General features: G+C 36.0%; 1 protein-coding gene across 2 annotated transcripts in view; it reads left to right on the top strand.

Moving 5' to 3' along the window:
* LTN1 (listerin E3 ubiquitin protein ligase 1) overlaps positions 1 to 21,526 on the top strand; it is a 30,930-nt gene extending 9,404 nt beyond the window's left edge. The window contains exons 10-30 of one of the 2 annotated variants that reach the window (XM_064152375.1): positions 148 to 933; positions 1,436 to 1,477; positions 2,470 to 2,662; positions 4,780 to 5,019; positions 5,813 to 5,966; positions 6,225 to 6,375; positions 7,019 to 7,220; positions 8,117 to 8,276; positions 8,449 to 8,553; positions 8,796 to 8,938; positions 9,733 to 9,868; positions 11,300 to 11,441; positions 13,165 to 13,378; positions 13,665 to 13,902; positions 14,740 to 14,814; positions 15,734 to 15,920; positions 16,303 to 16,474; positions 17,600 to 17,820; positions 18,783 to 18,977; positions 19,609 to 19,776; positions 20,459 to 21,526. In XM_064152375.1, the coding sequence (XP_064008445.1) occupies positions 148 to 933; positions 1,436 to 1,477; positions 2,470 to 2,662; positions 4,780 to 5,019; positions 5,813 to 5,966; positions 6,225 to 6,375; positions 7,019 to 7,220; positions 8,117 to 8,276; positions 8,449 to 8,553; positions 8,796 to 8,938; positions 9,733 to 9,868; positions 11,300 to 11,441; positions 13,165 to 13,378; positions 13,665 to 13,902; positions 14,740 to 14,814; positions 15,734 to 15,920; positions 16,303 to 16,474; positions 17,600 to 17,820; positions 18,783 to 18,977; positions 19,609 to 19,776; positions 20,459 to 20,521 (3,987 nt within the window). In that variant the 3' untranslated portion in view covers positions 20,522 to 21,526. Of the gene's footprint in view, positions 1 to 147; positions 934 to 1,435; positions 1,478 to 2,469; positions 2,663 to 4,779; positions 5,020 to 5,812; positions 5,967 to 6,224; positions 6,376 to 7,018; positions 7,221 to 8,116; positions 8,277 to 8,448; positions 8,554 to 8,795; positions 8,939 to 9,732; positions 9,869 to 11,296; positions 11,442 to 13,164; positions 13,379 to 13,664; positions 13,903 to 14,739; positions 14,815 to 15,733; positions 15,921 to 16,302; positions 16,475 to 17,599; positions 17,821 to 18,782; positions 18,978 to 19,608; positions 19,777 to 20,458 lie in introns of both variants that reach the window. The other variant, XM_064152374.1, reaches the window with a different exon arrangement.
* The last annotated feature ends 424 nt before the right edge of the window (positions 21,527 to 21,950 follow it).

Genomic DNA, 21,950 nt, shown 5'->3' with positions numbered 1-21,950 from the left:
CAGGCATGACTTATTCTGATGTTTCTGGAATTGCTTCCAGAAGGTTTTTCAGAATTGCAGAATTTTCTGGTATTGTAAAGAATAAAACAATCACCCAGTTGGATCGCTATTCCTTCATTTTTATTTCTTTTTTTTTGGTCTTTCTAGTTAATTCCTCTCATTGATGCTGTACTTAAGGAACCCAGGTTGCAGAATGGACCAATATTTTATGAAATAGCAGAAACGTTGAGCTCCTGGGAAGCTAAAGCAGAACCTTCCAGTGATGATGGCACAGATGAAATTTTCCAGAAATTATTGTCAAATTTTTGGGACCATCTTTTAAAAATGTGTGTACTTTATGTTGACACACTGGATGCTGATGAGAAATCATTGTTTGCTGTATCTGGTATGCTGGAAGTTCTTCAGAATCCAAAGAATCCTGCAAAACTAAACAACAGGAAATCTCTCAAAATCAGATTTACAGATGAGTATGAATCTGAAAGAAACACAGAGAATGGAAAGCTTACAGAATTGAGAAATAGTGCCTCTGAAATACAGACTGACTTGCAGCATAGTTCACTTTTAAGGAAACAACATTTGGAGAATTTAGTCTGCAGCCTTGCTGAACTGAGTATTGTGTATGTCAACGAACACAAGTCAGAACAGCATTTGAAATTTCTCTCTGCCCTGCTCAACTCTTTTTCCTCGAACAAAGTATTTCAAGTACTTTTAGAGCAGGGAAATGATGTAAGCTCTGCTCAAGGTGAATCACAGAATGAAACAAAAGCCCATCATGAGAGTCCCTCTGTACAATTTCTGTATGCGAATTTAATAACTTGGTTGAAAGAAGACTGGAGGAAAGACACACAGTTTCTGGTTGATATTTTGTACAGTGTGCTGAATTGTTGCAACAGTAATGATGAAAGGAAAGTCATTCTTGATGATTTGACAAAGGTATGACTGGTACATTTCGTTACCAGCTTTTATCAGATTGTTCACTCTTTGTGGGCTGTGGTTGGCCATTTTATTTTGGGGCTGTAGAATGGAAGATACTCTTTGTGAACTTGGCTAAATTCAGCGTAAGGAAGGTAGATTTAGGGAAGATTGACATGACAGAGCCCGGGTGAAAGGTTATGACATAGGCCCTTTTTTGTATGCTATGAATATTTATTAACAAAAAAGTAACCTCAGGATTTATCTTTTCTCGCTTCTTTAGACAGTGTGCTTTTACACTCAGTTATAAATGGCCTTTCTTATAAATACCCTTCATAGTGTCTGTGTTGTACAGAGGGACTTTGAAGCCGAAAATAATAGCATCAGTAACTTTATTACTGAAACTTAGCAAGTTCTGCTTATCCCTGCAGAAAATAAAGCTGTAAACCAAACAGTGAAAAGGGCACGAAACTCTTCTATTCAGCAAGTAATGCACTAAATATTATGGAATTTTTCTTTTCAGATGGATCTGAGATGGATTATTTTTCTCCAGATAATTCAAAAGGTATCTCTTAAGACTTTTTTTTTCCTTCCTTTTTTTTTCCTTTCTGTTTTGAGTATTTCCCTGGTGTTGGATTTGAGGGTTAAATGTATTTGAATTTGATTTTTTTAATATAATTTATTTAAGTAGTGATAATTTTCATAGTTTGAAAATCTTGTAGTAATAGTTCAGACTTGTTTGTTTTAACTTCATTTAAACCTTAGGCAAGTCTTAAAATGAAATTATGATACCAAAGCAAAAGCATCTTTATCTTTTCTCTTTTTGAACATGTAACTCTTTGAGCCATGGAGGTTTTTGGTTAGTTTCTGTTCATCCCTTCTAAGCTAGAGAGTTGGGTATTAGACTAAAAATTTACTATTTTTTAATCATCACCCTTGTGTCATACTTAGAAAGGAATGATAGCATACCATTTTTTTCACATGGAATATTGAGAGATTGACATTAAGTAATGGCCAGCAATCAAATATGAAGTGTACTAAAAAATTTTGAGCAAGAATTAATAGCACCAGCTTTACAATCCAGTGTATTTGCCGTAATACCTTTCCTTGACAGATACTATGAATTTTAGGAATCCTCCAGTTTTATGATTTTGTAACTTTGTCCTATTTTTTTTTCCTGATTTGTGACTTCCCATTTCTTTTTAGAGAAATTCAGATACTATAAATAGATTTTTATGTTGTAAATAGATTGTATTTCACCCAACCTGGTCATCTACACTAGAGTGTAGACATTCCCTGAGCTTTATAGTTGGAAAAAAGGAAAAAGAAGAGCTTGCAGGTGACTTGCTTCACTCTGAAGTAGAGATCTGACCTAGCCATAGGTTGTTGTCTCTGACTACTGATCTCTGACCAATCTGCTGGGGATTGTTTCAGATGAGAATGTTTATGATAGATTATATGATTCCCATTCTCTATGTACAAGTTTGACTTACTAATCTTACACTTAGTAGTAGGAAATACCTTCAAAAGGCTACCAGTTATTTTCTTCTGATTCAGGCATGCTCAAGCACAGTGAAACTTAACTTAGTCTCTGACTGGCTGAAAGGAGATACGCTTGGAGAAAGACTTGTAACGCTGGCAGATAATCTCTGTCATCTGGCTTTAAAACCTGTAGTAGCTTCATCAGAGTCATCGTCTTCAGAAAGGTGGACCCTCCTGAGCTTAGTTTTGTCACAGCACATTAAAAATGGTAAGCATATTTATTCCTCAGAATTTGTGAGGTGTAAAGACCCCTTACGCTTTGTAGACAGTTGAAAGGAATTTGAGAACTTCCAGAATACTTAATTTATAACAGCTAAGCTTTCTTCTGTTCAATTTTGTTTTGTTTGTTTGTTGTGGTTTAGTGTTTTCTTCTGAGTTTTGTTTTGTTTTGTTTTTTCACCTGAGACAGTTAACCAAGTTCTGTTTAATTTCATAAGCACTTAGCTTGGAACATTTACAACTTTTTTGTCTGTGTTGCTAAACAAAAGTCAGTGTTAAAAGAACAGATTCAGATTTATGAGTCTGGAAAACATGAGGAAAATTTTAAATTAGTTTGAGTTGCTAGCTGATGTGCTATAAAATAATATACATTTTTAAACCATACTATCAAAACCAAATTTACCTTCAAAACTGCAATACAAAAAACAATGGTTATGGGCCCTTGCGTGCATTGTCAGTGCACTGTTACAGGACCTATGAATTGCTTTGAGCTGTTTTCAGTTAGATTTAATGTATTTTAAGAACTGTGTGCATGTACTTATGCTGTATATGTGTTTTGTTTTTATTATAGCATCCTATTTAATTTCTTCCTTGCATTTTATGGTATCTGTGATGTGCATTTATAGTGGAGTTCAATTTTCTTGATGTTTTCCATGTCAGCTTGCCATTTGTGTTTTACTAAACTCAGCATTGACTTTGATCCCTGAGGGGTAATATACTATACTTCAGTTTACCTAAAGCTGGGCACATTTGTGGTGCTCTGAAGTTTCAGAATTGACAGCACAGAAGTTGACTGCAGTGAATGTTCATACATTGTGCATCCTTAAGGTGTTATAAATTGCTATTTATGTTACTGGAACTTCTGATGTAGAGGGGTGTCAGGAAAAGCTGTTTCTTCTCTCTAGAGAGAGCTTGCTTCTGAGTCAGCTGTGTTCTAGGACTTCCTGTCCAGTTACGTCACTTTTTGTGTTTAGAGCTGGAGGTATCACTTTGTGCTGGTTACTGTGTGACCTGTTTTTAATGCATGTTGGATGAAGTCTGAGGCTTTCAGGAGCTATGGTGGTTCTTCACGTAGTGATTTAGGCCAAAATAGACTATGTGAACTTTGAAAAAAAATGGTTCTTTTTCTTGTTTTTTTGTTGTTTGTTTGTTTTGATTTTGCTTCAGTTTTTGTGTCAAGATATCTCATCAAGGTTTCTCATAGTAAAATGTCTTGGAGTAATTGGAAGGGCCTTTCATGGTTCAGTAACCTGGCGGATGTAAGGAATTAAAAGGATTAAGGGATAAATACTGTAAGGATGATAATTGTTTCTGATAAAATATTGAGAGTAATCAAAACTGAGATTTGATGGAGCCATATCAGAGTGTTGCAATACTGAATGATTAACTTATATACTGAAAAATTAGATTCAAATCCAATAATATCAAAGGAATACATGGGAAGGCCAGAACAGTATCTATTCAATGGTAGGCTCTGAAAAATCATGAAAAAGATCTTCAGTCATTGTGATAACTCCCTGTAAGTGGCAGATTGGTGTTCAGCAATTAGAAAAGTAATACAGGTGATTAGGAGCAGCTGTGAAGAGAGAAGAGGATGAACAAAAATTCTTCCAGTATATCAGTATCTTGACTACTGCCCATTGTTTTAGTCACAGCATTCTTGTTCACTTGTGTATTTTTGAAAAAAAAAAAAAAGATGTGATAGAATTAAAATGTGCCCAAAGAAAAGTGGCAGGAATTGTCAGACAAATGCAGTGCTTCTGGTCGTCAAGGCAATAAAGCAAACTAGAATTTTTCAGCTTGCAATGAAAGTGATTGGCTTATAGTAAAGTGCTATAAAATCATAATTTGTGTGGGAAAAACAAGTAGGAAGGCTGTTCATTATTTAATTAAATAGAGAAGCCTGAGGTTGCTTACAGATATTAGGTAATACTAGATGAGTGTGGAGTAAGAGAGTTTAGGTATACATTAAACTTGAACTACTTTGTGCTTTGTTTTGCATTCAAAATTAGTAAACAGAAACAAATTGGTACACAGTAATCTGATGTCTTCGAATCAAGTTTCCCAAGTAATCAAAGCATGCTGTCTTTTTCCATTCCTCGATAGAATCTTTGATTGGTGAGACTTACGTGGAAAGGATTATTGATAAACTTCAAGCAGCTCTCTCTAAAGCTAAGGATCTTTCTGAAGCTGGAAATACTGAGCCATCAGTGTCCTTTATTTGTGATGTAGCCTCGAGCTTTTTCAGCTCAGTTAAAGGGTGTTTACTGCTGCCGTCTTCGGAAGACTTGCTGCTTACCATATTCCAATTGTGTGCTCAGAGGCAGAATGCTACACACTTAACAGGTAATTTGGAAAAGGAATTTCAGCCAAACCTTGTCATATTTAATAACTGCATATAAATTCTTATTTTTCTTGTAACAGGTTCAAGTATATAAGAGAATATTGAGTTCACAGATACTGATCACTTGCAGCTATAATTGACATGAAAATTGGTGCTTTTAATTTACAATGCTTTATTTTACTGTTACAAACAAGTAATTATTACTAAACATCGTCTTTTACATCTTTATAAGGATTTTGACTTTGCTAGTATCCATGTGCTTCAGCTATCCATGAGGCTGTGGTGCTCTACGCTTTATGGAGAGTGACATAAATAATTTAAGATCTGTAAAGTACAAAGAATGAGCATTTTTTTCTGGTTCATTTTGCAGTGTGGAAATCCTATGAAAAAAAAGATGCACATTTCAGCAAAGATAAATACATTTATTCTGAATCCATTTATATGGGTCAAGTTGCTCTGACAAATTGTGACCCATTCCTCTCTCCATCAGTGCTTTATTTCCAGACTGAAATCCCAATTTGTGTTCTTTGAATGCAGAATTAGAGTGACAAATCATATATTCATTTAGTGCATAATACAAAAGAGGAGATGTTGCAGTATTCTAGAAGTGAAGTAGGACAATACCAGCCTGGAACTGCTGCTCCTTTGGAAATGAGAATTGATGTAAATGTTCAGTGTTTTGATATTTTAAAAAGCTCTACGTCTCAGAGCAGACAACAGGAACATCACTCTTACTGGTTTTGATTTTTGTTGTGGTGGTGTTGTTTGTTTTTTCCTTTTTTTTCCCTACAATAGATTTGCTTGTATGTAAATTAAAACACACTTGGATGTCTGGCGTAAATTCACTTGTGCATCAACTTCGGAGCACGCAGACACAGAGTACCTTCTTGGATAAATCTGCACAATGGGTCAAGAACCAAATTCTGTCTTCCTCTTTGGATGTTAAAAGGTAATTCTGATGCATGCTTCTGTTTCATAATAACTAAGCAAAGTTCAGTTCTTTAGGTAGGGATTTTTCAGCCTGTTAGAAGTGAGAACTGTGAGTAGAGCCTAACGTAAAAGGGCATTGGTACAGCAAACACATAGTATTGATGCAATACATACAGTACTGATGCAATACATACAGCATTGTAGCAGTCTAAAATAAAGCAGCTTTCTTTTACTGGCTAGTGCCAATCTTGTTTACAATGTTTTCTTCTTCTCTTAGCCTTCAGGTTTTGATTTCTGCAGTTAGTGATTTGCTGTCTAAGCTTATGGAAGCTGAAGGACAGTCTGGATATCTTGTGGGAGCTTATGTTGAGCGTATCACACCAAATAAAACTGAGTGGGGCAAATTGCACGAGTCTCTGTCTGCTGAGGTATGGACATAATTATGGACTTGAAAGCAGTAGTCAATCTTACCTTAAGTCTGCTCTTTAGGGTGATAGGCATTCTTTATTTGGATGTGACACTGCAGTTACAAATACACATACATATGTCTGTGCAGAGGTTCTTATCAGCCTCTGACTGTGACAGAGGACAAAATCTTTGTGTATGGTTTCATCCAGTACTATTGGAGAAAAGCTAATCTGTGAAACTGTTTTCCTTATGGAGCACCACTGTCTTACTTTACAATTCAGGAATTTCCTGAAGGTGTTATTATCTTGAATTTAATTCTTCTACAAGATTAATTTTTTGAAAGACAGCAATATCTGCAGAGGAACACACTAAGCTTTTTCTATCCAACCACCAACCTTCAGTAATCTTAGTATTTCTTGTAAAATACATAGAGTTCTAAAGAGAAATACTTATTTCTGAGGCAGCAATGCAGTTTCAAGTTACTGCTGTGCATTTAGGGTTTTTTTAATATGCTGGAGTGGGTCATCCTCACCCCTTTTGGTCTTTCATGATGTTTGTTTGGGTTTTTAATCAAATTTTCAAGGTTAAACAGATCATAGCTTTTGTATGCATAATTAAAATGTCTTTTTTTTTCTTTATATTCTTTTTATGCATATACTACAGTGGATGCACAAACCTCTTTTGGAAGGAAGGCTTAGTATGAATTGTGAACCTTTGGGATCACTTGTTAAGCTGTGCAGCACAACTAAGCTTCCAGGCCATCTGTGTACTTCAGCCTTATTAAGTAAAATGGTGCTACTCATACTGGAAAAAGGTGTAGTCCATGGAAATGATGATGCTGAAAGGAAGAAAACTGACAATATAAGTAAGTTACAGTGGTGGAACTTGAATTCAGTTTTGTGTTAGTTGGAATTTAACCTGAATTGATAATTAGAAATGAATGGTTAGTTTGACATATAGGTATGAGAAATCATCCTTCTTTTTTTTCTTGCACTCTCCTTTAAAAGTATGAGTATGCTTAAATACAGTTTCTATTTCTAGGGCTCTTTGTGATAATATGTATACAATGTCAGCAGAAGCTTGAATTTCAAAGCTGTTCATTGCCAAAACATGTGCTGCATTGGCATGAGTGGACAATAGGAACTGTATTCATGGCATCAAAAAAATGCTCTGAATGTAAATACATTTTAAGGCAGCACTTTTTCTTAAATCCACCAGGAAGAATCTTATTTCTTGTTTATAGAATGATCAAATTTGAGATGCCATTAACAAATTTATCTCCAGAAGTCTCACCACGATGACAAGTGTAATTGTTCAGTGTACACCTTTGTGAACTAATGAAAAGAACACATGCTGACTGTTAGCAGTTAGCTAATCTGGGTTTTCTGCTGGGCTTGGGTTTCGATTGCCTTGTCTGCAAGAAACATTAATAAAATGAAAAACAAACCAAAAGAGAGAAGGAAGAGAAGTTAGAGTTCTTGTCATGTTTAATTTGCTTTACAATTTCCTAAACATCTGCAATAGATTATTATTGTAACCTTTTTCTTCTTGTGTTCTATGATGCAATGGCAGGTATTCATTTGAGGCTCTGAAGCTCCTGAGGTTGCATGTAAATATAATCTCTTTAATATATTAAAAACATATTTAAAAATCCAACTCCTGAGAACAATAGAAGCCAACAAAGCTTTGACCTGAAATCTCATGCTTATGCACTGAACATATTCAGCAGTTGTTAGTAAACTACAGCTTTGGTTTCATTAGTTGCAGAACTGTTGTACTCGTTACAATGGATTGAAGAATTGGAGAGTCCTCCTGATCTGCTTCTGGAGTATCTTCATATGTTGGAAAAAATGCACATCACATATGAGAAGTTCAGTACACTTAGTAATACAGCTAGCCTTCAGCAAACAGTGTTTGATAGGTATGTAAGAGCAAATAAAACAACTCTTAACAGTGTCTTCATAGTTTATGTTGTAAGGAGTATTAAATGCCACCATATTTCCCTACATGTAATGATTCAAACTTCATCCAAATGCTTTTATTGTGACTGCACATCTGTGTATATTAACCAGGGTCTTTCTTCTCCTTTGAAGATCAGAGGAACATGGAAGACTCTGGTCCTTAACAATGGCTAAAGTGATTCGTGTGGAAAACACTGTATCCTGTGAGATGAAGCATCTGTATAAGACAACAGAAGGGTATCTTCATACTACTGCCTATAAACTTTTTGTTTGTTGCAAATCTTGGCATTGCTGAATGATACTGATTTTGATGAATGCCAAGACTGAAAGTGTGGTAATATGTATGCATGGTTGGTTTATTTAGTGTGTGGGATTTAGTTACATCATAGGAAATTGGATCATTATGATCTGATTGATGTTTTGTTTACTAGTTAAAGTTTTAGGTTTATTTCAGTTGGGTGTTTTGCTTGTACGAATAGGTTTTTGCCATTAACAGAAGGCAGATTGCATACCCTTCAGTGTCTATCACCTTTTCTGATGGAGGAAGAAAAGAAAGAACTTGTTTTCCACTGTGTGGCCAAACTTATGACATGCACGCAGACAGAGCTTTCCAGCACCGATGGTGAGTGTGTTCTTACCTCAGTTCACTTCCTTAGAATTTAGAAACATTAGTTTACAATGTTTGCTTTGAGGTAAAATGTGTCAGCTATAAAATATAACACAGTCTGTAGGCTTTCCAGTCAAGTTGTTGTTTGTGGGTGGTGATTGGTTGTTTTTCCAGATCAGGAAGATTCTGGTAAAGTTCCTGTAAATCATTGCACTGCTGCTTAAAGGAAGAGCAGGTTTTGTTTGTTTGTTTTTGCTGTTTATATCCTGTACTGGGTTGTCATTGTGCTTATAAGAAATGTTCCTGTTCTCCAAAAAATCTAAATAGATGTTTTCCTTAAAAATGGGAAACAGTATGAATACAACAGTAGTATTTCACTGTGAAAGTACTAATTAACCCTTTTACAGTAATACTAAAATTCACAACTTGAAGTTGCAATTACTTAATTTATCTGTCCAAATTATTACTTGACACACTACATTTTTAATAGCAGAAATAGATGTAGCAGCATTTCTTTTCCCTTTTTGTTAACTGTTTAATAGTTAATTTTATAAAAGTGGTTAGTTGGTTTGAGGTTTGCTTTGGTTTTGTTTTTTTTTTTAAAGTTTGGATTGGATACAGTCCCTTTTATTTAACAGTGGCATCTCTGAGTTAAGTGCTCAAACAATATGGCTTAGATATCATCCAAACTGTCTTAAGATACTAACGTTGAATTCAAATGAAATGACTCAGTCAGTTAACACGTGCTAATGTTTGCTTTGTCTTGAAAATTACGACCTATAGCATGTGACATTTTTACTATGTTACAGGAGCATTTGGGTGCCTTTCCATTTTGAACTCCTGCTTGAAGGATAGCAGTATTGACTGTGATCATCTACTACCTGGAATATTAAAAATCATAATATCTTGGAGAAATGATAATGAGGACAGCTTTCTCTTTACCTGGTGGGTACAACTTTGAGCTAGACTTTTAAAAAATCTTCTATCTAAACCAAGAGTTTAAAACAGACCACACCTTGAGTACTGTGTTCAGTTCTGGGCCCCCCAGTTTAGAAGGGACGTTGAGATGCTTGAGCGTGTCCAGAGAAGGGCGACGAGGCTGGTGAGAGGCCTCGAGCACAAGCCCTACGAGGAGAGGCTGAGGGAGCTGTGATTGTTTAGCCTGGAGAAGAGGAGGCTCAGGGGTGACCTTATTGCTGTCTACAACTACCTGAGGGGTGGTTGTGGCCAGGAGGAGGTTGCTCTCTTCTCTCAGGTGGCCAGCACCAGAACGAGAGGACACAGCCTCAGGCTGTGCCAGGGGAGATTTAGGCTGGAGGTGAGGAGAAAGTTCTTCACTGAGAGAGTCATTGGACACTGGAATGGGCTGCCCGGGGAGGTGGTGGAGTCGCTGTCCCTGGGGCAGTTCAAGGCAAGGTTGGACGTGGCACTTGGTGCCATGGTCTAGCCTTGAGCTCTGTGGTAAAGGGTTGGACTTGATGATCTGTGAGGTCTCTTCCAACCCTGATGATACTGTGAAAATACAGAGTGGTTGTTGACTCAAAGAAAATCCACAAAATCAATTTGTAAGTTACAGCCACCATCTCTAACATTATGTTTTTCAAGCTCTTGTAGAGCTACATCACTTAGTTTAATATATCTGCCTTTGAATATCTGATAACTCATACTGAAGAAGATTACCTGAGTGGTTGAAGGGTTGAAACACCTTTTCTAATGCACTAAGAGAGCAACAGTTCTCAAAACCATTCATAGCTAACCTACTTTTTTAGGTGTTGCTGGGTGTTCAGTTCCAAATTCTGATTGCTTATTTAGATAGCAGCAAGCAAACTTAGATACCAAACTTAGATGTCTTCTTTTTAAAAAAATCTAGACCTCAAAACTTAACTTGGAAAGCTTCCAGCAAGGAGTGAAAAATACTGAGGTTCATGTTGAGTGCAGTGAGAAGAATACAGACAACAAGGTCTGCAAACAGTGTGTGCTACTTGGGCCCTTTAAGGCTTCTATTTTATTTTTTTGTAATTTGCTAGTAATTTATTATTTTTCTTACATTGATCTAGTAAATATTACTACATTTCATAGTTTATGTAAGCTTACTATTTGAGTGAATATGTAAATAGTACAATTTTTTGGAATCTGTATAACAAGCAAACGAGCAAGTAACTCTGATGGCCTTTTTATGTGCCTGATGACTGACTTACTTAAAAGACTTGGCAGCTAGTGTGGTACTCTTTGAAAATGGCAGTACCAAAAGCACACAGGGCAGAGCAGGGCCTGCTGCAAGACTGATTTGTCTAAAGAGAAGTGAAGGCAAGAAAATAAATACTCTGTCTACAACATGAAGTTATGTAAGCTTTAGTTGTGTTTTTATTACAGCAGTCTGAAAGAAACAAGTGCTCAGTTGCTTGGTTTCAACATAGAGATGATCCGTTACCTGCCCTTGCTGCTGAAGCATTCCACAGCACCTTTGACTGATAATGAATGGGACTTCATCATGTGCTCCATGCTGGCTTGGTTAGAGGTAATATGAAAGGCTGTTAATAAACATTGCATTGTAGCTTTTTCTAGGATCTTTGTGGTGCCCACTGAACCTACTGGGTTGATGCAGAGATCTCAGGGTTAAAAACCAGGCTATGACAGAAATTAATCTTTATAGTCTTTCTGGGCTGTCTGATTGACCTTTCATCCTAAAACTTGGAAAGCTGTATGTTAAAAGTTTACCTCTCTATTTACAAAGTGGAAAGTGGAGTGTCAGGATGATGCAGTAAAACATTGTATGCCACATAGCAATTAAACTGGAGAAGAGGTGCATAAGCAGTGCCAACAGGAATGAAAATCAGAGTGCTCCAAACTTACAGTACACAATAGTCTTAACAAATTTAACTTGGTTCCAACTAATGTGTGTTACCTCTCTGGCACGTCAAAGTAACAATAACTTTTAACAGCTGGGTAGTCAGCATGTCTAAAGATAACTTACTTAAAAAAATCATGTCATTCAAAATACAGACCTAAGGAAATAAACTTTGCCTATTGCACGAGTACTAATTTTGCATCACCAATTTTGATGCACTTTAGATTATTCTCTGGATATCACAGAGATGCAGTTAGGTTGGCAAGTATTCAATGCTGTTAAGTAGAAGTGCACTGAATTCTTTTTTTCATTGAACTTTGGCAGAGGTCCTGTGTGGCTCAGAAGCATAAGCAGTACAGTTATCTCCTGTTTTTTCATATATATATATAGAGATAAAATTACTTCCCCATTGAAATAATTGGAGGGATAATTTTGAGATGTGTCTAGTGTAGGTCTCTAGGTTGTGTAGGTTGAAAATAATTATCCCTTTAAGACCAAAGACATAAAAATTAACTGAATGAAAAGCAGTGTCTGCATTTCAGTATCTAAATAATCACACGAAACGTCAACATTATATTCTAATGCTGTTAGGGAAAAAAGGTTAAGAGTGAACAGCAGACTACTTCTGTATTAATTAAATAGACTCTCAACCAGGTTTTGACTGGTTGCTGCCATGTGTCCTTTCTTGGTCACTCTTACAATTTTTGAGGACCTTACAGCATTGGTATTTTCTTCTCTTTAAAAGAAAAACAAAGCAAAAAACATTAAACTTGTATGAACAACTTGTTATATAGATTAATGCCTGGGAATATTACTAATATTTAAAAATAATCCTTTTGAGGAGGATATTAGTAAGAAGCAAAATCAAAAGGAGCTGTATTGGGTAAGAAGAATTAGGAGGAAATATTCTCCTGATCACCACTTCAAGAATTTCCATTTTACGGAAGTGTATTGCCAGTTTTCTTCTGCAATTTGGAAACAGATGCATGAGACTGGTATGGCTTTTAAGTTTAGGAGAGAAAAGTGAGAGCACTTGATATATCAGTTTGGGCTTATTGTGTGCACAAGTGCTCCAGGTAAGCTACGGCTGTGTACATTTCTGTTTGAATCCACTTGGTGGCAGCAGCTTTCTGTCGTTAGAAAAATCGTATCAGGGAAGCAATCCAGGATTCTAAATGTTGATGACACTTGAAATAATTTTTAGCACGTATTACTAAAATACAAATCATATTTTACTTTTTTTCTATATTTAAATATTTTTCCTTCCAAATAATTAATTCTTTTTGCAATTTTATCTTTAAAATTACACTTTCTAATATAGATAGAGAATGTGAAACACACTTCAAAGCCAATTTATAACTAAGAAATCTTCCTCTTATTTTTTTTCTCCTAGACAACAGCTGGAAACCATTTGCTTTATCATCTTCCATTTGTACAGATTTTTGCTTGTGTTAGTTGTGACTTGGCATCTGCTCTTAGTGCTTACTTTGAAGCTGCAACTCCTGAAATTATTGAAAAGCTTCCTGTGAACTTGATCACGGAATGGCAAGAATTCTTTTCTGATGGAATTCACAACTTGCTGTTACCTTTGTTAGTGAAAGTCACAGGCAAGTACATGGCAAGGAAGATACTGGTGATACCTGCCAGGTTATTCTGAGATGGGACTTCATGGGATGTATTTTTAAATTTGTAGGAGTATTATGTCAACATAGCTTATAAAAACCTCACTTTCTTGAGTGCTCTTGTGCTTAATCAGTAAAGTAATTGCTCTTGACATACTGACTTTTAAGTTTAGATGGATTTTAAATGAGTCTGAGTTGTTTCTAGTAGTGTTCGTTTATGGTGTCAGCCATACATTCTGTCTCACTGCTTCTCTTTCTCTGTTTTAAATAGGAGAAACAAAAAATGCATCTGAAGGCTGCTTTCAGAATGCTGTGCTAACATCTTTGGGTGAAGCTCTGACATACATCTCAAAGGATCAGCTGTTAAACCATACACTACCTGCAAAGTTTGTTGCAGGCCAGAAAACAAATCTTCCAGATAAACTTCAGACTCTACTAAATACATTATCTCCCCTGTTGCTTTTCCGTGCAAGACCTGTGCAGATTTCTGTCTACCATATGCTGTATAAGTAAGGATCAACAATTTTCTCACTTCCCTCACTTCCCCCACTTACCTTTTTTGCTGTCTTAAAAAAAATAGTGTTGTGGAACATGCACTTACAGATGTGTTTATTAAAGTTGTGTTCCATTGTTGGAGAAAATTTGTGTGTGCTAAATTTAATTGTAAATGTCCTCTGAATATCATACTGAGAAATTTTACTGCAGTACCTGAAGATACAGTTTTATTATCTGTACCATAGTTACACAGATATCAGTACCATAACTATAAGGCTGTTTCTATTTTAATGCTCAGAGAATCCTAAAATGTAAACTGAAATATTCCAGGTTTGTTCTGGGTCTGGCAGTATAATTAAGTAGAGTGACCTTTTTATTTTCAGTAGTTCAGATCATGGAAATGAGTAAAATGAGGAAAAGTCTGCAGTGTTCTTGAGGAAATGTTGGGTATCTCTAACACCAAAAGAGAGAACATAGACTTAGAAAAACAGTGTCTGTGCTTCACTGTTCTAGAGCAGATTGTGAGGCAGATGGCTTAAACATAAGAAGCTACCATTGCCTTTTGCACATACTGAGGGGTGAAGTTGCAGTAGTTTTATTCTGAGACAGAGAAGTGTGTTGTAGCATGACTCAGGAAGTGCAAATGATCTGGAAGAGACTGCAACAAGGCTATGTTCTCATTGTCTACGGTAATTCAGGATCCAAATTTGCAGTGATTCTGTGTTCTTACTAAGGAATAACTACTGTTATTTTATTGCTGATCATTAATGTTGACGCTGATAAACTATATATGCATCACATATATTAAAACTATCTAAATAAAATCTGATTTCCTTTCCATATATCTATAGATTAATGCCTGAATTACCTAAATTTGATGATGAAGATCTCAAGTCTTATGGTGATGAAGAGGAGGAACCAGCATTGTGCGTATTTTTTCCTCATTTTTTAATGAGTTTTCCATATTTTTAACATGTGTTACAGAAGATGAGATTTGCAGCAGAGCAATCATCTGTCAGGAGATGTTAAAAGGAAGAAAAATGATGTGTCTGTGACAATAGGGATCATAAATATTGAAGATATTCAATGTAATTGGCTAAGCCTACTGTAGTGATAAAACTGAAAACAGTATTTCCAGTTGTTTTCTAAGTACAGTTACTGAATTAAGTGCAATGTATATACTTTATATTGTAAAATCTTAAGAGTTATATTTTTACTGGACTCCTGTATTCTGAATGTGTCCAGCTGCACAGCTTCTTGAAGCTCCAAAACTGACCTGCGTGTTTTATACAGCTTGATTCTGATCAAATCAACTGTTTGAAGAAGGAATACAGTAGCTAAAAAAACAATTCCTTTTGATTTTTTTAACCTCAGCCCAATGATAATACTTTTCCTTACTGTGGAGCTGCAGAAGGGTTCTTAATCCAATGTAAATACCGCAGTCCAAACCCAACACTTTCAGTGATTAGGAGATCTGTTGCTGAGTTGCTTCTTGTTGGTGTGACTTGACAAATAAAGTAGGCAAGTGAAGCAGTTGTCCACAATGTAGGTTAAATCAGCTCAGTTATAGATTACCTTTACAGTAAGTGATCAGCATTCAGTTTATATTTGTCTTGCAAGAGGTAAAAAATTCAGCTATCCATTTCAGGAAAAAGAAATGTATAATTGCAGTGATCTAGTGGTAATGTGTGACTCAGAAGGTACATTCTCCTGTAATGACAGGGCCCTTTTATGTTCTACATACTTGGTTTTACTACCAAGTTTCTAGGAAAGCTGTGAATATAAATGCAGTTAATGCTGTGAACAAGATTTGAGTTTACTGAGACTGGTAACATTTTTCCATAGATCACCACCAGCAGCTCTTATGTCTCTCCTTGCCACTCAAGAACTCTTGCTGGAAAACATTCTGGAATGTATTCCAGTTGGAGAATTTGCGGTTATTCAGCCCCTGAGTGATGAGTTCTGCCTTGTTCTAGGATATCTTCTTACTTGGAAGTTAACATTAGCCTTCTTCAAAGCAGCTTCTTCTCAGGTATATGTTCAGACTCTTTCTTTTAACTGAATTTCTTAATGTTACATACTTCAGTCTTGAAGTTTAATTATGTATGTTCTTACCTATTTGTGTGGAAGTAGTGGAATTCTGCAACCATCAATAGACTTAAATTTCTGCTCTGCAGTGGCTAAGGATTCATTAATAGGAGATTCCTTCTGGCATTTTTAAACAAGCTTGATACATTTATAGTCTTAACTCAAAACAGTGTGGGGACCTGCCACTCTTCTAAACTCTTCAGCCTCACAGTGTTGCTTTTCCTTCCTACAGAAACATATTGGTATTGTTTACAAAATAACCTGTAGTTGTTAAATCTCATCCTTATTTTGTCTTTTTGTGTGTGTGTGTTTTTTAATGCAATCAGCTGCGGGTTCTCTACTCACAGTACCTTAGAAGAACTAAAAGCTTGAATAAACTGCTTTATCACTTGTTCAGGCTTATGCCTGAAAACCCTATCTCTTCTGGGCCAACTTTAGAAGCTCCAAATAAGGACACAAAAACCTTCTTTACTGAAAGGCTTCATCTAGATGTTAAAGGTTAGTATAAATTTTGTGTGTTAGTGAGTTTTGATATTGCTGAAGTTTCAATACACTTCTGCTTAAAAATACATACTTAGAAAATCTTATAAATGTAAACAAAAATGAATACATACCTGTGTTTTAAAATATTCATCTAATACTCTCCATTTGAAGCTTAACCAAAATTGAAATGTTTATCAGAAAAATCAAGAAAAAAAAAGAAAGAAAATAAACAACAACAAAGAAAGAAATGCTTAGATTATTAATTTGGGACAGAAGTAATACATCCCTACCTATCTTAATCCTGAACATATGCAAAGATTTCAAAATGCTGAAGATACCTGATTGTTCTGGGACTTCTCCATTTTTTCTAGATTTATTTTTTAATTCTAAATGGAATTTTATTTTTTTTTTATATTTCACTATATAAATGAAAATATTTTAATTTCCCACTTCTTTTTTTGAGATGTCAAATTGTTTCCATCATGCTGTTCAGAACACCCAGAGTTAATCAACCACGATGAAAGAAGATAGGCTGTTTGATGGGGATTTTTTTGGTGAGAAACATGAAAAAGAGAATTAGGTTTGAAAGTTACTTCATTGAGATTTGTTGTTTTATATACTTGTATAGATGTGAGCAAAGATAGTGAGCTTTCATAATTACATCACTGTATGTGGTTGAACAATCTCTCTGGGTGACAGTAAGAAAGAATTCCTAACATGATGTCCTGAGAGAAAGATTTCCCTTAGCTGTTTGGGTACCTCTGTGAAACACTGCAAACCTCAAACATGCTCTGAACACCTTAATGTTTGCTCACTTCAAGGTGAGCATTTTGTCTTTCCTAGGATATAAATTATTCTTCATTTCTGTTAGTCCATCTAGTGTTAGAAGATGTATTTGCTCTCTAAATTAGAAAATGAATTTCCAGTTGTGAAGTGTTAGCCTAACAAAGAAACTAGTCTGATGGAGGAAAGCAAAGTCAAGCATGCACTTAAGAGTAGCAGCTGTTAGGAGGACCATATGCATGAAGCTCCCATTACCATAGTTATGTTGGTCTCAAAGTTACTGTATGTGGTGTGGAGGAACCACCATTTGTAAGTAATGGGTTAGAGTATTTCAACATCTTTGTTTTCTCCTCCCAGGGACAGGAGACTTGTCATCCCAGATTCCGCACTTGGCCTGCTCTGTGTACCACATAACCCTGAAAGACTTGCCAGCCATGGTCAGGCTTTGGTGGAATAGCTGTGAGAAACGTGTCTTCAACGTTGTAGACAAATTTACAAGCAAATACGTCAGCAGCGTGCTTTCTTCACAGGAAATATCTTCTGTCCAGACTAGCACGCAGTTATTTAATGGCATGACGGTCAGTAAGACTTCTTGTCCTTTTTTTAGATTTCCTTTAGGTTTTTGGTAGCAATTTTAAGCAATGTTACTTCTCAGAATCAGTCTTTATTACAGTATTTTACATGATCACATTTTTGTTGTTCTGAATGGTTGACGAGAACATAATTTAGCTTGGTACTGGTCTGTTGTTAATGCTTATTAATGTTCTGCTTGGAAAAAGGAAAAGAATGAGGTCTATGGTGTTGGAGGAGTTGAGGTTAGTGGAAGCTAACTGCTATCAATATACTTCTTTTTGGTTTTAAAAATTGTAATACATCATTTAATGTGGGGTGTCATAGAATCATATCATAGAATGGCTTGAATTAGAGGGGACCTTAAAGATCATCTGCTTCTTACACACTGTCATGGGCAGGGACAGCTCTCAGTAGACCAGGTTGCTTAAAATCTCATCTATCCTCACCTTGCACACTTCCAGGGATGAGGCATCCACAGTTTCTGTGAATGGGCAACCTGTCCCAGTATCTGACCACTCTCACAGTGAAGAACTTCCTCCTACTGTCTAATCTAAATCTACTCTGTTGTAGTTTAAAACCATTGCCCTTGTTCTATCACCACATGGCTATATAAATAGCCCTGATTGAGCTTTCCTATAGGCCCACTTAGAGTCTTGGGAGGCTTCTATAAGGCCTCCCTCAGAGCCTTCTCTACTCCAGGCTGAACAGATCCATCTCCATCAGCCTGTTCTCGTAGGAGTGGCATTCGAGCCCTCTGATCATCATTGGAAGATGGCTAGTAATTTATTTTGCATTTGCCAAGATAGGAGTGGATTTTTGTCTTTAAGTGTTTTCTGGTCTAAGAAAAACACTTACTGTGTGTAGTGATGTATTTATGCTTTATTTACATATGCACCATCTCTAATCATTATATATATATATATCTATCTTTCTGGAGTCTTTTTAATATGTGCATTTTTTTCAACAGGTAAAAGCTCGGTCTGCAGCACGGGAGGTCATTGCCACCTATTCAGTTGATGATATATTTATTGAGCTAATCATACAGCTTCCATCAAATTACCCCCTGGGATCCATAACAGTTGAGAGTGGAAAGAGGGTTGGTGTGGCTGTACAGCAGTGGCGCAATTGGATGCTACAGTTAAGCACATATCTTACACATCAGGTGAGTTTAGAGAAGGCTCTGAGTTTTGAAAGCTTGAGTGCTGATGACAGCAAAATAGTAGTGCAATATTATTTAGATCTGTATGGATCACATCAGTAGAGATCAAAGACTTCACAATATTGGTCACATCTACTTTTCTTTGCATCCTGAAACATGAAATATTATTGTCCTAATAAGTTCTGTTAACCCAAAGTTGAAAATTTAGTCCTCTTTAAGACCTGAGTGTTTGCCCCATCTGGCTGTGCCATCTCAACTACAATTTGAAGCAAAAAAACTCCGAAAGCTAGTACATTAAAGTAATTAAAATGGTGGTTGCTAAAGTGGCAGTATCTGTGGTTAGACCAAAACAGGGTATGAAGATATTAAAATCCCCTTTGGAGTGCTCTTGTTGTGGTGAATGCTTGCATTTGTATAGATTAGACTTACCTGTATTTCACATCTTGACTTTATTCACTATGTGTGCTGCATATACTTTCAGGTTTTGTTTGCTTCTTGTGTTTTAAGAGTATGCTGCATATACTTTCAGATTATAAAGCCTTCAAGGTTTTGTTTGCTGCTTGTGATTTAAGAGTAGCAGTGAGCATATTCTGAAGGAATAGTACAGTGTTAACAGCTCCTTTTCCTCTGTTAGAATGGAAGCATTATGGAAGGCTTATCTTTGTGGAAAAATAATGTGGATAAACGTTTTGAGGGCGTGGAAGATTGCATGATCTGTTTTTCAGTCATACACGGTTCCAACTATTCTCTTCCCAAGAAAGCTTGCCGAACGTGCAAGAAGAAGTTTCATTCAGCTTGCTTGGTAAGTACCTAGACTAAATATTTTAAATATGCAAAGAAATTAGTTTATATTTTGAATTGGGAACTTCTGCCATAGTACCATGAATTCTTCATTATGTCATTGGAATAGCTGGGATTGGCTGAACTCTTTGAACTATCTGTATGGATTTTGTAGTTAGCTGTAAGGGCACCTGATAAGAGAGGAGTTGCTACACTTCACAGTCTGTTGGGAGTTCACTAAGACAGAAGTCATTGCTTCTACATGGTGTGGTGACAGCATCTTGTTTTCAGCTCAGATGGAAGGAGAAAAAAGCTAAAGTTGATTCAGCATGCTCTTTAGTAAACCGTGCTGGTCTGGATAATTAACCTTTCACTGTAGCCATCACAGGCACTGGCTGTATGATCACAGAATTGGCATCTGAGTGATGGAATTACTGCTGCTTGAAATACACTGGCCTTTTATTCTGAGACTAGGACTAGATGAGAATTCCTTTGTGTCAGGGTTTATAGAGTAACACTACAGTGTTGTGTGTTTGCAGACATGCATATATTACATGCTTGCATACACGAGTGGAAAGGGTTTTGGCTTTTACTGTTTCTTGCTGGTATTTTTAAAGTACAGTTAATGTTTTGATATATTCATTACCAAATAATGGTTATTATTAGTGATAGAGATGTGTTCAACAGTTGTATTTCTCTTTCAGTACAAGTGGTTCACATCCAGCAACAAGTCCACCTGTCCACTCTGTCGAGAGACATTTTTCTGAAATAAAGTGGTCTTTCTTCTTTCTGTGAGCTAAATAATAAATGAAGAGGCGGCAATAAAACTCTATGCTGAAAGAAGCCAACTACCTGGAAGTAATGTCAGTTACTTTAAAATTCTTGACTAGTAGCATAAGACACATATTTACCTCTGGACTGTTTTTTCTAAGTTTGAATATTCTTTGATATAAAGAACTATGTAAGAGTAATTTAATTTGTATATTTTAAAGATACTGAGATCTATTAAAAATTCCAAAATACTGCAGACTTTTGTCTGAAAAGTGGTGTTTAAACCATGGCATAGTGGATTAAAACCTCTTATTCTAGATATATCTTAATATGGTGTTATGCATTTAACCTAGATTATACCTTTTAATAGAACAGCTGAATTTAACATAGATGATATGAAGACTTGGTTTTTCTATTATAGTGTGTTTGTAGTAGTTCCTCTTATGGAAGAAAAAAAGAAGTTGTTGCTGCTTGACATTAAGGCATGGAACTAGGGTGATAGCCTGTTAAAGCATAACATTTACACTTAGAAGGCTCTAAATTAAGACCTTTATAAACTAAGCTCTACCTTGACAGTCTCATTTTCCCAAAAACCCCTCAGCCATCTAGCATCCTAAACTCATGAAGACTTGGAAGCCCAAAAAATTAATAGATGTGCAGCCACTTCCACCTGACAATGAAAACACTCCCTATTTGGTATTGATTGGCTTTTAAAGAGGAGGCCTATGCACTGATCAGGTCCTGTTCTTACTATTTCATTTAATATTTTAATTAGCCAGTGAATTAACTATCACAGAATGTACACTGTTACTTCCACTATCCCATAATAATGACTATTAAGTGAACATAACAGATGAAGACTATTAAAGTCCAATACAACTGTACATTTTATTAAGCTTTTTTTTTTGGTAGCAACAATAGCATAGAAAACCATTTGATTTTAGATGGTATTTGAGTAGATTTCTTTGAAAAGTCAATAAAAGGGGGGATAAATAAATTGGGACAGTCTCTGGATTGCTGCTTTTTTTCTTCTTTTATTTTTTGTGTGTGTGTTTTTATTTATTTTTTCTCTTTTCAGAAATTAATACCATGAATTTTCAGATGCTGAAAGGTACCACTCAATTGGTGGTACCTTAACAGCTGGGTTCTTTTAGGCAACAGCTCTTGGCAGTGATTTTTAGCTGTTGATAACATAGGTTTCAGTTTTTAACGGGTAACATTGGGCTTCCAGAGGAGAGATTTCTTGAGATTTGAGAAAGACAGAACAGAAAGTATTTAAAAGTGGTATTGAAAAGGCCTAACTGAAAACAGATTAAGGAACAAGCTGTATTGCTTCCTAGTTATTAAAACTCCAGGATTGTTTCTAATCCATCACTTTGATTATTCCATACAACTTCATTGCAAATTTAGTAACAGATTTTAAGG

This window comes from Pogoniulus pusillus, chromosome 12 (assembly GCF_015220805.1).
Source record: "Pogoniulus pusillus isolate bPogPus1 chromosome 12, bPogPus1.pri, whole genome shotgun sequence".
Lineage (NCBI taxonomy): Eukaryota > Metazoa > Chordata > Aves > Piciformes > Lybiidae > Pogoniulus > Pogoniulus pusillus.
The sequence above is the reverse complement of the archived record's forward strand: the minus strand, read 5'-3'. Positions and strand labels throughout refer to the sequence as shown.